Source organism: Ochotona princeps, chromosome X (assembly GCF_030435755.1).
Source record: "Ochotona princeps isolate mOchPri1 chromosome X, mOchPri1.hap1, whole genome shotgun sequence".
Lineage (NCBI taxonomy): Eukaryota > Metazoa > Chordata > Mammalia > Lagomorpha > Ochotonidae > Ochotona > Ochotona princeps.
Genome location: NC_080865.1, coordinates 89,341,057 through 89,355,454, shown reverse-complemented (window position 1 = coordinate 89,355,454; position 14,398 = coordinate 89,341,057). Strand labels below are relative to the sequence as shown.

At 43.6% G+C, this 14,398-nt stretch overlaps 1 protein-coding gene across 1 annotated transcript in view; it reads left to right on the top strand.

Moving 5' to 3' along the window:
* AIFM1 (apoptosis inducing factor mitochondria associated 1) overlaps positions 1 to 14,398 on the top strand; it is a 35,669-nt gene that overhangs the window by 7,106 nt on the left and 14,165 nt on the right. Inside the window, exons 2-6 of the mRNA XM_004587692.3 lie at positions 1,961 to 2,103; positions 7,886 to 7,985; positions 8,972 to 9,096; positions 9,222 to 9,352; positions 10,810 to 10,900. Coding sequence (XP_004587749.1) covers positions 1,961 to 2,103; positions 7,886 to 7,985; positions 8,972 to 9,096; positions 9,222 to 9,352; positions 10,810 to 10,900 — 590 coding nt within the window. The remainder of the gene's footprint in view (positions 1 to 1,960; positions 2,104 to 7,885; positions 7,986 to 8,971; positions 9,097 to 9,221; positions 9,353 to 10,809; positions 10,901 to 14,398) is intronic.

The window sequence follows — 14,398 nt, the reverse complement described above, 5'->3', positions numbered from 1 at the left end:
TTTCATTTTCTAAACTTTGAGAGTTACTAGTTCATTCTTCTGATTCTTAAAACGTTTGTATGGCCTTCTGAAGATCTTCTGGTCAGATTGAAATAAGCCTCTCCCCCTTTCACATTTTTTCTCACCATTTGTTGTTATGTCCACATATTAACCATTTTATTTCTTGTGGTAATGAAGTATCCTAAAGCAGGTAAGAAACGACAATAAGGAAAAAGGCATTTCCTGTTCTAAGAGTACAAGTCCAAAGTCGTAGAGTTCAGAAATCAAAGTAGGGCTTTCAACATTTTAGTAACTTATTTGCCAGTAAAATCTGACCTGAACTAGAAAGAGGCCACTTTCAAATCAGTCCTTTTAAAATCGTGCTTAGTGTGATGGTTCATGTAATTATGAACGTGTCTGCTGCAGGGTCGTCCCCCCTTCTCATGCTAGGGAGTCGCTGTGCACTGTCTGCTTTGATCGTACGGTTCAGAGTTTCGGAGTCCACAGGGTCCCAAAGGTTTCAGGTGTTCACTGGGCTTGTTTTCACCCCTTCTGCTTATGCTTTTTTTTTTTTTTTTTTAAGATTAATTGATTGAGAATCAGGGTTAATAGAAAGAGCTAGGGAGAGACAGAATCTTCCATGTGCTATTTCATTCACTTCCCAAATGGCCTCTGTGGGCTGGGTCAGAGCCAGGAACCAACAACTTCTTCCAGGTCTCCCACGTGGGTGCAGGGACCTAAAGCCTTGGGCCATCTTCCACTGTTTTCCCAGGCCATAGCTTGGGGGAGGATACTTTGGCTTACTGTTTAACAAACATGAAGAGTAAGCAGCAGAGAGAAGGTCGTAGGACCCCTGCTTCACCCGTGGTGTCAGCGTTTCCATGTACAAGACTAATTATTCTCACTAGCGTACTGCAGAGCTCTTCCTACTGGCTTTTCATCAGAATAACCTCTGGATTAGTTTAGAGCCGTAAGAGCCATGGTGTTGGCAAACCCTTTCAATTTTGTCAGCCTAAAAAATTTTCATAATCTGTAATTCTTCATTTCTTTGGGGGAGATAAATTTATTTATTAAATTTTTTTTTCTGGGGGACAGTGCCATGGCTCAACAGGCTAATGTTCCTCCTGCTAGTGCTGGTATCCCATGTGGGTGCCAATTCGTGTCTCGGCTGCTCCACTTCCCATCCAAATCCCTGCTTGTGACCTGGGAAAGTAGTATAGGATGGCCTAAAGCCTTGGGACCCCTTACCCATGTGGGAGACCTGGAAGAAGTTCCTGGCTCCTGGCTTCAGATCGCCGCAGCTCCAATTAGGTAGTCACTTGGGGAGTGAATCATCGGATGGAAGATCTTCCTCTCCGTCTCTCCTCCTCTCTGTATATCTGACTTTGCAACAAAAATAAATAAATTTTTTTTTTGAAAAGGCAAGCAGCTTAAAAGAGTTTGCATTCTGCTATCTGTAGTATTGGTTACAGTTTCTTTTTTTTGTGTAAGATTTATTTTATTTTATTTTTATTACAAAGTCAGACATACCTAGAGGAGGAGAGATAGAGAGGAAGATCTTCCGTCCAATGATTCACTGCCTAAATGAGCGCAATGGCCGGTGCTGCGCCAATCCGAAGCCAGGAACCAGGAACCTCTTCCAGGTCTCCCACGCAGGTGCAGGGTCTCAAGGCTTTAGGCCATTCTCGACTGCTTTCCCAGGCCACAAGCAGGGATTTGGATGGGAAGCGGCACTGCCGGGATTAGAACCTGCGCCCATATGGGATCCCGGCACGTTCAAGGCAAGAACTTTAGCCACTAGGCCACGCCGCCGGGCCCCGTTACAGCTTCAGTTGTGTTTTTATTGGTCATTTAACAGTGAACATAGTGCAAGCCTGACAGGCAGTGAAGTCTTGTATAATGCATTGATGTTTAATCATGAACATGTATTAACTCTTACTTGTGTGTGTGTGTGTGTGTCTTCATAAATTGTGTTCCTTAGGCAACTTGTTCCAGCGATGGCATGGTCCACTAGAACTCCAGATGACAAGACAAATGGCTGGCTCTGGTGCCTCCGGGGGCAAAATCGATAATTCTGTATTAGTCCTTCTTGTGGGCTTATCAACAATAGGAGCTGGTGCATATGTAAGTAGAAAGGCAGCCCTGGGAAAGCAGCTGCTGAACGGCTCCCACTCTTAGACCTAGTGCTACTCTGCTTGCAAACTTGGCAGTGAATTCTTCTTTCTCCCTTCATAGAAGCTTGTCCAAAGCCCTTCTGTCTCCTAGCTTGCGGGGGCCAAGCTGGGAATGCCTGAAACAGAATTGTGCCGATTGATCTCTGCTCTTTACACTTTTTACCTGAAAGCCTTTTTTTTTTTTTTTTTTAAAGATTCAACTAATCCACCACATTGCACCTGTTCTTTTTAGATACGATACACTAACCTGTGGGGGAGAAAAAAAAATCAAAATTCGTTGTAGTGCCTTAGCACAGTATTTGATTTTTTACCTATTTGTCAAATAGTTTATTCTTCCTCAGCTGAGAATTTACCTTTATAGAGGGAAAAAAAAGCGCAGCAGCTTTCAGTCAAAAATATTACATTCCCAAGAGGAAAAGTATCCCTGAATGCCAAGTAGAGAATAAGTTATAGAAGCAGGCTTAGTGTCTTCAGTTTGAGAGTAGAGTGTGAGATGTGTGACGTGAGAAATACGGTATTTAATTGCTACATTGTATTACCATAATTATATCTCCTTAAATGAACCCTGATCAGCTTAGCAGGTCACAGAAGAGTTACTCTGTAGGTGCTTTTTTTTTTTTAACTTGGCAGGGTTTGTTGTGACTAAGCAGAATAGCCTAAAGTTGGATCCTGTAAGGTTGTATGAACCAACTTAGATAACGCGTAGTAACATCCTTGATTGAAGAAAGCTGTTTCACTTACTAAGAACAAGTGATTAGAAGCCATTATAGTTCTAGTCACTTCTGCTGTGGCAAGATAATAAATTTACCTTGGTTCCATGATCACTAGATTAAAAAAAAGAGGGGGAGGGCATGAAAACTATTTGCAGTTATCTGTAGCCTCATACCCTGACCTGACTCCCAAAGGCACAGGGAAAGCAACCAGCTCTTGTCAATTGTAAATCACATCAGAGTGAAAAGGTGAGATCAGCCTTGCAACATACTTGGATAAATCTGCATTCTCCTCCAATCATGGAGCAGCATTTGGCCGCCTTTTTTTTTTTTCCCTATTTTTAACACGGGGTAACCAATCCTGCTTTCCTATCTTTTTATTGAATGTTTTTATTATTATTATTAATACTTGGTACTTTTTTTTTCAATTTCCTTTTGCTTCTTTCTTGGCTTTATCTTTAACTACAGTTGTGCAGTGTCTTCACCTAGGATCGCCTCTAGATCACTAGTGTTCACAGGTGCTTCTGGGAAAGATGGCAGCAGCCTATTGTACTTCTTAATTGTAGGAGCCACAGGCGCATGTTATGTAAGATGCTTCCATTGCAGTGGATTTGGGGGTAGGGTGGGTGAGACCCTAGCACTAATGAAACTTTGTTCTGTTAGGGTACAGTCAAATCTTTCACATCATGTGCTTTCCCTAGCTGTTTATTAAAGGGACATTGCCAGCACTCTTTGAAGCTTGTTTTTTTTTTTTTAACAATTTAAATCATCTTTATACCTAAATTGTATTGTGCTTTTGTGTAATGTTGGTCACTTGAATGCCATCTATTTTGAAACATTTTAGGTAAAATATGATATTTATGTCTTGTAGGAAACAGTGTAGCCCAACTTTTACTGTGAAAAGGCATTTTATTGAATGCCTCTGAGGAGGTGCAAAAAGCCATAGAAACTGAAGTCTTCTCCCTCTGCCACCCACAGCCTCTACTTCAAGGCAGTTCCTTTGACAGTGTCCCTTTTGTAATATCTGATTTGATCAACTAGTGGCTGAAGTGGTATAAGCTAACATTCATTTGGGTTGCTTTCTGAACTGGCCTCTCAGTCATAATTCAGATACGACTGTGAGCTTTAACATTTCCATTGTGTATCTCAGCTCTTCCCATCAGTTCCACACCGTTCATTCAAAAATGACGTGTTCCCCATTCTGTATGTTTGCAACAATTTAAGCCTGTCAAAGCACTGGTTTGTGCAGCTATACCAGAGTGTTGGATGATCTCTACAAACCTGAGCATGTGCATTTTCCTGATGCAAGACAGGGCCAGTCCCTATTGCTCTCTCCCGCTGAAGGAATATCTTAAAAGCACAAGTTTCTCCCAAGTCATTCAATTAAATGCCTCATTACTCTCCATGTTTATCCAACACTGGTAATGATAAAAGTACCATATTATAATAGTTCCAGCTTAAATGATAAGCTTTTGTCTATCTATAACTGTTGTCCAACTATTTTGTACAGTTTTGTTTTAGGTTTTAAATCGCTGAAATCTTGATCTGAGGTGGATTTGAGGTTTTCCTCTGAAATTGGTGTCAGCCTCAAGAGAACCTTCCATTTTAAAAAGTCAGTGTTCATCCTTGGTGAGGAATGTCTATAGGTTGCTCAGTGTTTGTGTTAATGTTTTGGGCCACAGATTCTATGGCTTAAGCAACAAAAGTTTCTTTTTCTCACACTTGGGGAGGCTAGAAATTCCAAGGTCAGGGTCAGACAGAATTCAGCTGCTGGTGAGGGCTCACTTCTCAGCTGTCACACAGCCACCTGCTTGTTGTTGTTGTTGGCAGGCAAGGGGCATGTGCAGAGCTGGCTGATGCTAGCATCTCTCCCTTTCTGAAGAACAACAGCCCTATTAGGTTAGGGCTCCAACCTTCTGATTTCATTTAACCTTTGTCACTTCCCCTAAAATGACATCTACAAATACTATCACCTTGGGGGCTAGGGCTTCAACATGAGTGGGAGAGGAAAAAAAAGTATTTAATCCGTAATAGCATCCCTCCATAACTTTTTTTTCTCACATTTGAGGAAATGTTCCTAATTTAAGTCTAAATATTCCCTTAGCGGTTTGTGGTTTGGGAACTCTGCCTTCCCCCTACTCCACCCCCGACAAAGAAGGGAATAAACCAGTGGCCCTTTTAAAAATTGTGGTATGATCCACAATAATAAATATATTTTATTTTGCAACTCATAATTATGAAGATATACTATTAAAGCATGATATCAAGAAATGATGCTCTTACCAGGTGTGATATACCATTAATGCTTTTTGTTTGTTTCCCTAATGCTGGGATTAGTCTAGTAAATTGATTTCACAGCCTGCTAACATGTTGCAGCCAGTCTGAGAAATTGATTTCAGTAACACTTCTGTTTTGATTGTAAATATGAGCTGCTGATTGACATGGACATGAGACAGTGTGTCCTCTGTTGGCTGATGGCTTTCTGCAGAACCTCAGATCCTCTGATCCCAGTCATGTGACATGGCACTAAGCAGAGCTCAAGCGGCCTTTAGCATCCTGAAGGAGCCCTTGCCATTGTGTAGCACAGTGCCTTACTCAGAAAATCACTTGCTTCTTTTCAAATTTTTTTAAGTTGAATAACCACCATCTTATTCTGGTGCTTCTATGAAAAAGGCTCTCACCACTAGCATTTTTCATAAGCTGGTAGTTTGTCCTAACCTGATGGGTTTATGTCACGAATTGGAAATCTCTACAAACTTAAGAATGCAGAAGAAACCCTTGGGGAAAAAGTGAAGCTTATATAGTAAGGCTATAAACTTATTTTTATATCCGAACACTTAGTTAAAAGCTGATGTGTGTATATATATATATATATACACGTCTGCAACAGAACTCTTTCTTGCCCTTTCCCCACCAAACCACAAGCTATTTCTTGCTTTGCTCCTCCCTTCGCAGGGGAAGCCATTATGAGGTGTGAGCTGGGCTAAAGCTATTTTTGGATTTCTCTCAGCATGAACACGGCCCCAGTTTATTCCTGTGTTCATTCACTTGACCAGATTAAGCCATCATTTTAGGTCAAAGTCCTTGTCTTAAGAAGAAATGATGTTTTCAGTATGGGTAAATATTGGACTTGTGTGTTTATAATAGCAAGATGAAAGAAACTCTTCCTGAAATTTAACATTAATTAAATTCAACTTGTTAACAAAGGAAGTGGTTACTTCAAGGATTCACCATTGTCTTTTAAAGTACCGAACTTTATTTTCTGCACCATTTTTCTCCTATGGTGAATATCTTCAGCCCAGACCTAGGTTCTCCGATTGCCACAGATCACTTCTCTTTTATTTTTATTTATTTGAAAGGCAGAGTTATAAAGATAAAAGGAAAGACAGAGATCTTCCACACCCCAATTTGGCCACAAAAACCAAGACTGGCCCTGGTTGAAACTAGGAACTCGGAACTCCTCCTGGGTATCTCATGTGGGTGACAGACCCAACTACTTGGGCCACCTTCTGCCTTCCCAAGTCACATTATCTGGAACCTGAATTGGAAGCAGAACAACTAGAACTCTAACCAGAGTTCATACGGGATGCGGATGTGGCTGAACACACTGCACCACAGCAGCAGTCCCACATCATTGCTTTTTCCTAAGATTTATTTATTTATTTATTTATTATTGGAAAGGCAGCTATACAGAAAGGAGAAGAGACAGGAAGATCTTCTGTCCAGTGGTTCACTCCCTAAGTGACCACAACGGCTGGAGCTGAGCCAATACGAAGCCAGGAGCCCGAAGCCACTTCCGGGTTTCCCACACAGGTGCACGGTCCCAAGGCCTTGGGCCGTCCTGGACTGCTTTCCCAGGCCACAAGCAGGGAGCTGGATGGGAAGTGGGGCCATCAGGATTAGAACCAGCGTCCATATGGGATCCCAGCGCATTCAAAGCGAGGACTTTAGCTGCTAAGCCAACGCATCAGGCCCACATCATTGCTTTTTAAAGTCTCTAATAGGGACAATGGCATAACAAGCTAATTTTCTGCCTGAATGCTGGCATCCCATATGTACACCAGTTCATGTCCCGGCTGCTCCTTGTCTATGGCCTGGGAAAGCATTGGAGGATGGACCCAGTGCTTGTGTCTCCACACCCACGTGGGAGACCTGGAAGAAGCTCCTGGCTCCTGGCTCCTGGCTTCAGCTCAGCTCCAGCCATTGGAGCCTTCTAGGAAGCAACCCAACGAATAGAAGACCTCTCTGTCTCATCTCTCTGTAAAATCTACCTTTCAAATAAAAATATATTTTTAGAAGTCTCTAATAAACGGTGTTGTATAAATTTTTAAAATTTTATGATACAGTTCCATAGGCTCTGGGATTTCCCTTCCCCTCTCCCTCCAGGGTTGTATGATTTTAAAAAGAAAGGAGCCTCTCTACCGTTTGAAAGGGTAGAAAAGACAATGGTATATAAAACATGACAAGTGTTTAAGCAGTGTTTGTCCCTTAGTAAATACTCCTGTGTAGTGTTTTTGAGACTTGTTTCACCTCATCAGGTTAGAAAAAAAATGCACAGTCCATTGAAGGAGAAAGAATTAAATCATCAGAATAGGACACGGCTAGGCATGTTTCCAGGCATTGTCTGGGTACACAGCAAGCCTGGAATGCTCACCAGGAAAATTTTACCCAGGATAGTGTAGATGGCCCAAGCCCCCTTCTGCTGCTGATTCAGTTTAGCCCTTTAGCATTTCATGCTTCTAGTATAAAATGTTTCTTGAACTACACCTCCAAAACTGAATGTGAGTTCTTATAGCATAAAAAAATCTAAAACTCAGACTGTTCACCTGCTTCAAATGTATTCCTTCTGTAGCAAGTATGCATACTCAACTAACATAAGAACTTTCTTTGCCTTAGTGGCTTACACATAGAAAGACCAATTGCATGTAGACAAAAGCTTCTCATTTAATTGGAAAATGGCATTTCTTATGGTACAAGCTAACTGTATGTTGCAATAAACTTTCTCCGTGTTTGGATCTGCAGGCCTATAAGACAATAAAAGATGACAAAAAAAGATACAATGAGCGGATATCGGGTTTAGGGATGACACCAGAAGAAAAACAGAAACTGGCCAAAGCATCTGGTGAGTATCCCCTTAATTCTCATTGTGACTTTGAACCTCAGGAAAGAACGTTAACAGTTCAGGCACCATGCCTTACAGATACTCTGGAGGCTGTGATGGTATGAGATTGAACGGCTTCTGGAAGCTGTAGTATTTTCCCAGAACTGGGAGCGATTTGTTGAAAACATTTGGCAAGAATTTGAGTTTGAGAATAAAATTAGTGGCAATTATGCATGGTCATTTTTCTTTATGTAAAGCTCTTCAAAAGCAGCCAGGTTTGGCAAGGGAAAATATTTGAACACAGATGAAAGCCTTTTTTCTTTTTTTCAATGAGGAAATGTTTGGGGTCTGTCTTGCTCCCCTTTTGAGGTGTTAGTTTGGAGTTGTTAGTGATAGTTGTTTGCCTGGAGCACATAGCCCTAGTTGTCACTTCTGTGTTGTGTGATTTGCCACGTGGTTCTTCACAGAGGCGTGTTTTAATCCTTTAATAAGGCCTACAGCTCTGGGAAGCAATTTGTGTTGCTTTCTGCAGTAGCACCTCCTTATTCGGGATCACTGTGCAATAATCCTTAATTGACCCACTAGAGTTTTCCCCTTTAGCCCCTTCATCACTAACAAAAGGTGAAAGTGAACTTGCTATTATTATTATTATTATTATCACTAAATTAATGTGAAGGGCAAGAGACTTTCTCTTACATACTGTCGGATATATTTTAGAGATTATGAAAGGTTTGAGCTAGGCCCTGCTTCCAGCACAGACCTAATGAATGACATTGTTCAAAGAATTCACCTCTTATTTTTTTTCGTTCCCCTTGTAAAATGAAGTGAGATACTTGCTGTTCCTCTCCTGCTAGAATGCTCTGAAGTTTAAGATTAGTATTGGCACTATATATTGTTAGCATAGTGTAATGAATTAAGACAAGTATAAGATGATTTTTTTTTTAATAGCGGCAGGAAGTCATCTGAGGCTTGAAGAAGATTCACCCTGTCTGGTCTGTCGCTTACAGCTCCAGAAGGAAAACCAGTTTCTCAAGTCAGGGTACCCAGTCATGTTCCTTTCCTGCTAATCGGTGGAGGCACTGCTGCTTTCGCTGCAGCCAGATCCATTCGGGCTCGGGATCCTGGGGCCAGGGTAAGGTGCATGGTTTTTTGCTTGGCACACAGGGTATCCTCTGCAAGCACTTAGCCTCCATGAACACTTTGACATTGGCCTCTTCAAGAACTTGGCTCTGACAAGCGTTATTTGTGTGTCTAAAGGTACTGATTGTATCTGAAGATCCAGAACTACCATACATGCGACCCCCTCTTTCCAAAGAACTGTGGTTTTCAGATGATCCACATGTCACCAAGACACTACGATTCAAACAGTGGAATGGAAAAGAGCGAAGGTGTGTTCCCTTATGTAGGATGGGCCAGACCAGCCATCTTAGCCAAGCACCAGCAGTCGGCTAGGATGTGGGCACTCATTGTGTTCAGTGAGTAGCAGGGCTGACTTGGCTGTTTCCTGATGCCCACTGTGGTACGCACTTGATGGAGCTAACAGGCAGTATGCTACACAGGGTAAAATTGCTAGATTCTGTTACGAGAACTACCAATAGTCAACCCTGTAATGGTGGCCTCTGAAATACTAATACTCCTGGGATCTCTGTTGCTTTCTCTGATAAAGCTCAGTTGGGCCTGTGTTGTCATCTCCATATATCAGTCATATCCCATAAAAGTAGAAGAGACTTCATAATGGCACCCAAACAGGTAGAATTATAGGGGTAAAGCAGGAAGATTGTAAGAAATAACCTCTTGGGGCCAACATTCTGGCAAATAAAGCCATTACCTGCGACAATGACATCCCATATGAGAACCAGTTCCTGTTCAGCTGCTTGTCAAAATCATGATAATCAGGATATCTATGAAAATTGCTATATTTGAGGCTCAACACAATAGCTCGTTGGCTAATCCTCCACCTACAAGCGCTGGCATCACATATGGGTACCATTTCATGTCCTGGCTGCTATACTTCCCTTCCAGTTCCCTGCTTTTCCTTTTAAAAAATGTTTTTATTGGAGAGGCAGATTTACAGAGAAGGGAGACAAAGATACTCTGCTGATTCACTCCCCAAATGGCGACAACAGCCAGAGCTGACCCTATCTGAAGCCAGGAGCTTCTGCTGGGTCTCCCACGTGGATGACAGGGTCCCAAAGCTTTGGGGCATCCTCTACTGCTTTCCCAGGCCATAAGCAGGGAGCTGGAGGGGAAGTGGAGCAGCCGGGATACAAGCCAGCACCTATATAGGATTCCAGCGCTTGCAAAGTGAGGATTTAGCCATTGAGCCATCATGCCAGACATTATCATGTTCTATTTTCAAGTAAGATGTTTTCAGTTAGATTAGCCACCTCTCAATTAATACAGCTAACTGAGGAAGTAGCGTCGCATGAGCTAGACCTAGTCATTCCATTAGCCAATGCCATTCTGGACAGTTCACTTTGATTGGTATGTGAATACCAGCTGCTTCGGTGTTCCCCCTTGTTCCGATCTGAAATGAATCTAAACCTAAAGTGGAGTTTCTCGAACTAGCACTATTGACATTTGGGGCAGGATAATTGTTTATTTTTTGGGCTGTGCATTATAGGATGTTTAGTAGCATCCCTGGTCTCCACTTAACCCAAGTTGTTATGACCAAAAATGTCTCTGGACATTGCCAAATGCCCCTTCATGGCAAAATAGTACTTAGTTAAGCATGTTTGAGTCTTCCCGTTATAAAATACAGACCTAATTTTGTTAAAGCTGTGGGGGGAAGCTGATAGCAGTTCTGGGTTCTTACAATGTGACCCCCCTCCTCTATTCCTTACAGCATATATTTCCAGCCACCTTCTTTCTACGTGTCTGCTGAGGACCTGCCTCACATTGAAAATGGCGGCGTGGCTGTCCTCACCGGGAAGAAGGTGAGCCAAAACACTGCTTGCTGTGTCCAGGCGAAATAGAAAGTGCAGCTCGGGGAGTGGTGAGGGACGCCATGAGCAGCTATTAGTCGAGGGCATCAGGTGTTCCCTGAAACAGTTCGGGCAGGATCTGTACAAGGGAGCTTGGATGTGATGATAAACACTTAGATCAAATTTTAAGTAACCTCTATTGGCCATGAGCAGGATATACTTCAAGGAGACAAGACTAGAGAGAAACCGAATTGCGAATATCATTTCAGTAACCCTGCTGTCATGGTAGGAGCCCAAATTAGGACAAACACAGGTGGTGACGGTGACGAACACAAGTACAATTTAGGTAGTCCCTGTAATCTCAGAAGAAATTCTTTGTGTGTGCTGTCTGATTTTATCCTCACTATAATCTTAGGAGGTAAATAACATTTCCATTTTAAAGAGAAAGAAATGGAGATTTTTGGAAAAATGAGTTACAATGTTCACCAAAACCTCCACAGCTAGTAAAGAGTGGTGGGATCTACAGCAAAGCTGCCTGAAACCCCGTGATGCAGGCATCGTGGTCCCAGAACCCAGGCTCTTGGCCACATCCCATCTTACCTTCTGACACGCAAGTGAAGGAGAGTGGGGTCCTGCTTAGAAGGCCACTTTCACAAGGCCCAGTGGTTAATGAAAGGAAGGAGAGACAGTGCTGGCACCTTGGTGTAGCAAGCTAATCCTCTGCCAGCAGCAGTGGCGTCTCATAGAAGTACCAGTTCATGTCCAAAATGCTCATTGCTAATATAGCTCCCTGCTTGTGACCTGGGAGACCCCTAAGAAGCTCCTGGCACCTGGTTTAACATTGGCCCAGCTCTACTCTCTGCAGTCAACAGATGGAAGCACTATTTCTCTCTCTTTCCTCTCTCTGTAACTTTGACACCTTGCCTTTGAAATAAAATTTTTTTTTAAGTTAAAAAAAAGCACAGAAGGAAGGAGAGAAAGGAGAGGCAGAGAGGACTTTGTAATTACAACTTGTGTTTTCACTGATCCCCGGGCTAGGCGTAACAACCCAAGACCCAGAACTACTTGAAGGGAAGACAGCATGAAGCCCTGTATCTATGTGAAGGTGTCTGCAGGCAGTTGGGTATATGGCCATGACACTGGAGAGGGCCTGTCCACTGGGCATTCAGGAATCACTAACACGTGCAGGAGCTGAGGCCATGATCATGGTGAGGCCTCCCGAGGAGCCCCTCTGCGGGGATGGGACAGAGGCATGGGGAGCCCAACTTGGCAAAGACAGGCTGAAGAAATGGAACCATGGAAGAGACAAGGGAACAGGATGAAAGAAGGGTTAGGAGTCAGGGCATCTTAGAGCTGCTGGTAGGAGGGTGTAGTCCCCAGGGTTACTGTGGCAAGGGGCTTTTCTCAGAAAAGGATCATAAAATGTCCCATTCAGTTTAGTGCTTCAGGTACCATTATTCAGTTAGAAAAGATCTGAATGTGGGGGCCAACACTGTGGCATAGCTAGAAAAGCCACCTGTGGCACTTGCCTCCCATTTGGGCATGGATTTAAATCTAGGCTGCTCTGTTTCTGACCCACCTCCTTGTTAATGTGCCTAGGAAAGCAACAGAGCATGACCCAAGGGCTTCAACCCCTGCACCCACATGGGAGACTCAAAATAGTTCCCAGCTTCTGGCTTTGCACCAGCCTAGCTCTAGCCATTGTGGCCATTTGGGGAGTGAACTAGTAAACGGAAGATTTCCCTCTGTCTCTCTCTCTCTCTCTCTGTCCCCTTCTCCCTCTCCCTCTTGGTAACTCTGCCTTTCAAATAAATAAATAAATTTATTTTTAAAAATGTTTGAAATGTGGGACCACAGGCCAGCATTGTGACATAGCATGTTAAGCTACTGCTTCTGATGCTGACATTTCATATGAGCACTGGTTCAAGTCCCCACTCCTCCACTCTGATCCAGCTTTCTACCAGTGCATCCTGGGAGGCAGCAGATGATGGCTCAAGCCCTTGGTCCCCTGCTATCCATCTGGTAAACCCAAACGGAGTTCCAGGATCCTGGTCTCAGCCTGGCCTAGCCCTAGCCATTGTGGTCATTTGGGGAGTGACCCAGCAGGTGAAAGACATCTCTGTGTAATTCTACCACTTTTCAAAACTATGAATACACCTTATGTGTGGGGCATGCAGTTAGCCTCGTGGTTAAGATGCCCGTGCCTCACACTGGAAGACATGGGTATGATTTGCGGCTCCTGTTCCTGACTCCAGCTTCCTACCAGTACAGACCCTGGCAGGCAGCACTGCTGCCTTAGATACTTGGGTCCCTGCTACCATCTGGGAAACTTGACTTGATTTTGGCCCCGGACCAGTCTTAACTATTTGAAGAGATTTAGGGAGTGAACCAGCTTGTGGAAGAACTCTCGCTGGCTGGCTCTAGGTCTCTGCCTTTGGGGTTAATTTTTTTTTTTTTTTTTTAAAGTTTGGGAGAACTGGCATGATGGCTCAATTAGCTAATCCTCCATCTGCAAATGCCTGCATCCTATGTGGGCAACAGCTCATGTCCTGGCTGCTCCATTTCTGATCCAGCACCCTGCTAGTGTACCTGGGAAAGCAGTGGAGGTTAGCCCAAGTGCTTTGGACCCTGCGCCCATGTGCACCCTGTACCTGGAAGAAGCTCCTGACTCCTGGCTTTGGTCTGGCCCATTCCTGGCCATTTTAACCATTTGAGGAATGGACCAAAAGGTGGAGAGCCTCTTTTTGTGGGTCTATCAATCTCTCTTTCTCTCCATAACTCTGCCTTTCAATTAAATTGAAAAAATATATTTTTAATATAAAGATCTTTGCTAGGGTCCGTGCAGTGGATGTAGATGACACAAAGGTATGAAGAGAACTGCTCCCCTGCAGGCAACGCCCTGAGAGACTTCCTGCTGCAAGGCAAGGCCTGGTGGAGGAGACAGTCACAATGAGAGAAAGCTGGAAGGATGCAAAATTGTGAATAAATGGCAGGATGTTTGAGGTAGAAGAAGATATTTTGTTCTTAAGCTTCTGGATGTGACTCGGAGGACAAGTGCAAACCATGTCCCAAGGTCCTCAATGAGAAGGAGTGGCCAGGAGGTGGCTCCATTGCAGTGATTTACAAAGATAGAGACTGGAGTCTCAGAGGAGAAGGAAGGCTTGAGAAGTGGAAAGTAGCAGCAACTTCAAGAAACTTGGAAGCCACCAGCACTTCTTGCTCACCTGGGATGTGCAGTGTGGGTGTCTCCACACATAAGCTGTCCTTGGGGATGAGCCGAGTTTCAGTAAAGACTACTAAATTGGAGAAGGCCTTCTGCAACACTGCTGTGAATGGGGAAGAGTTACGAACAAGGAAAGCAGGATTTTGAGCAGCCACAAGGAAAAGGCTAGCCGGGTGGCTAGGATGGCCACATCCTACAGCACAGCACCCAATTTCCTGGCTCCAGGTGCCTGCTGAGGAGGCATCAGGGATGGCTCGCAGCATAGAGTTCCTGTCACCTGTGTAAAA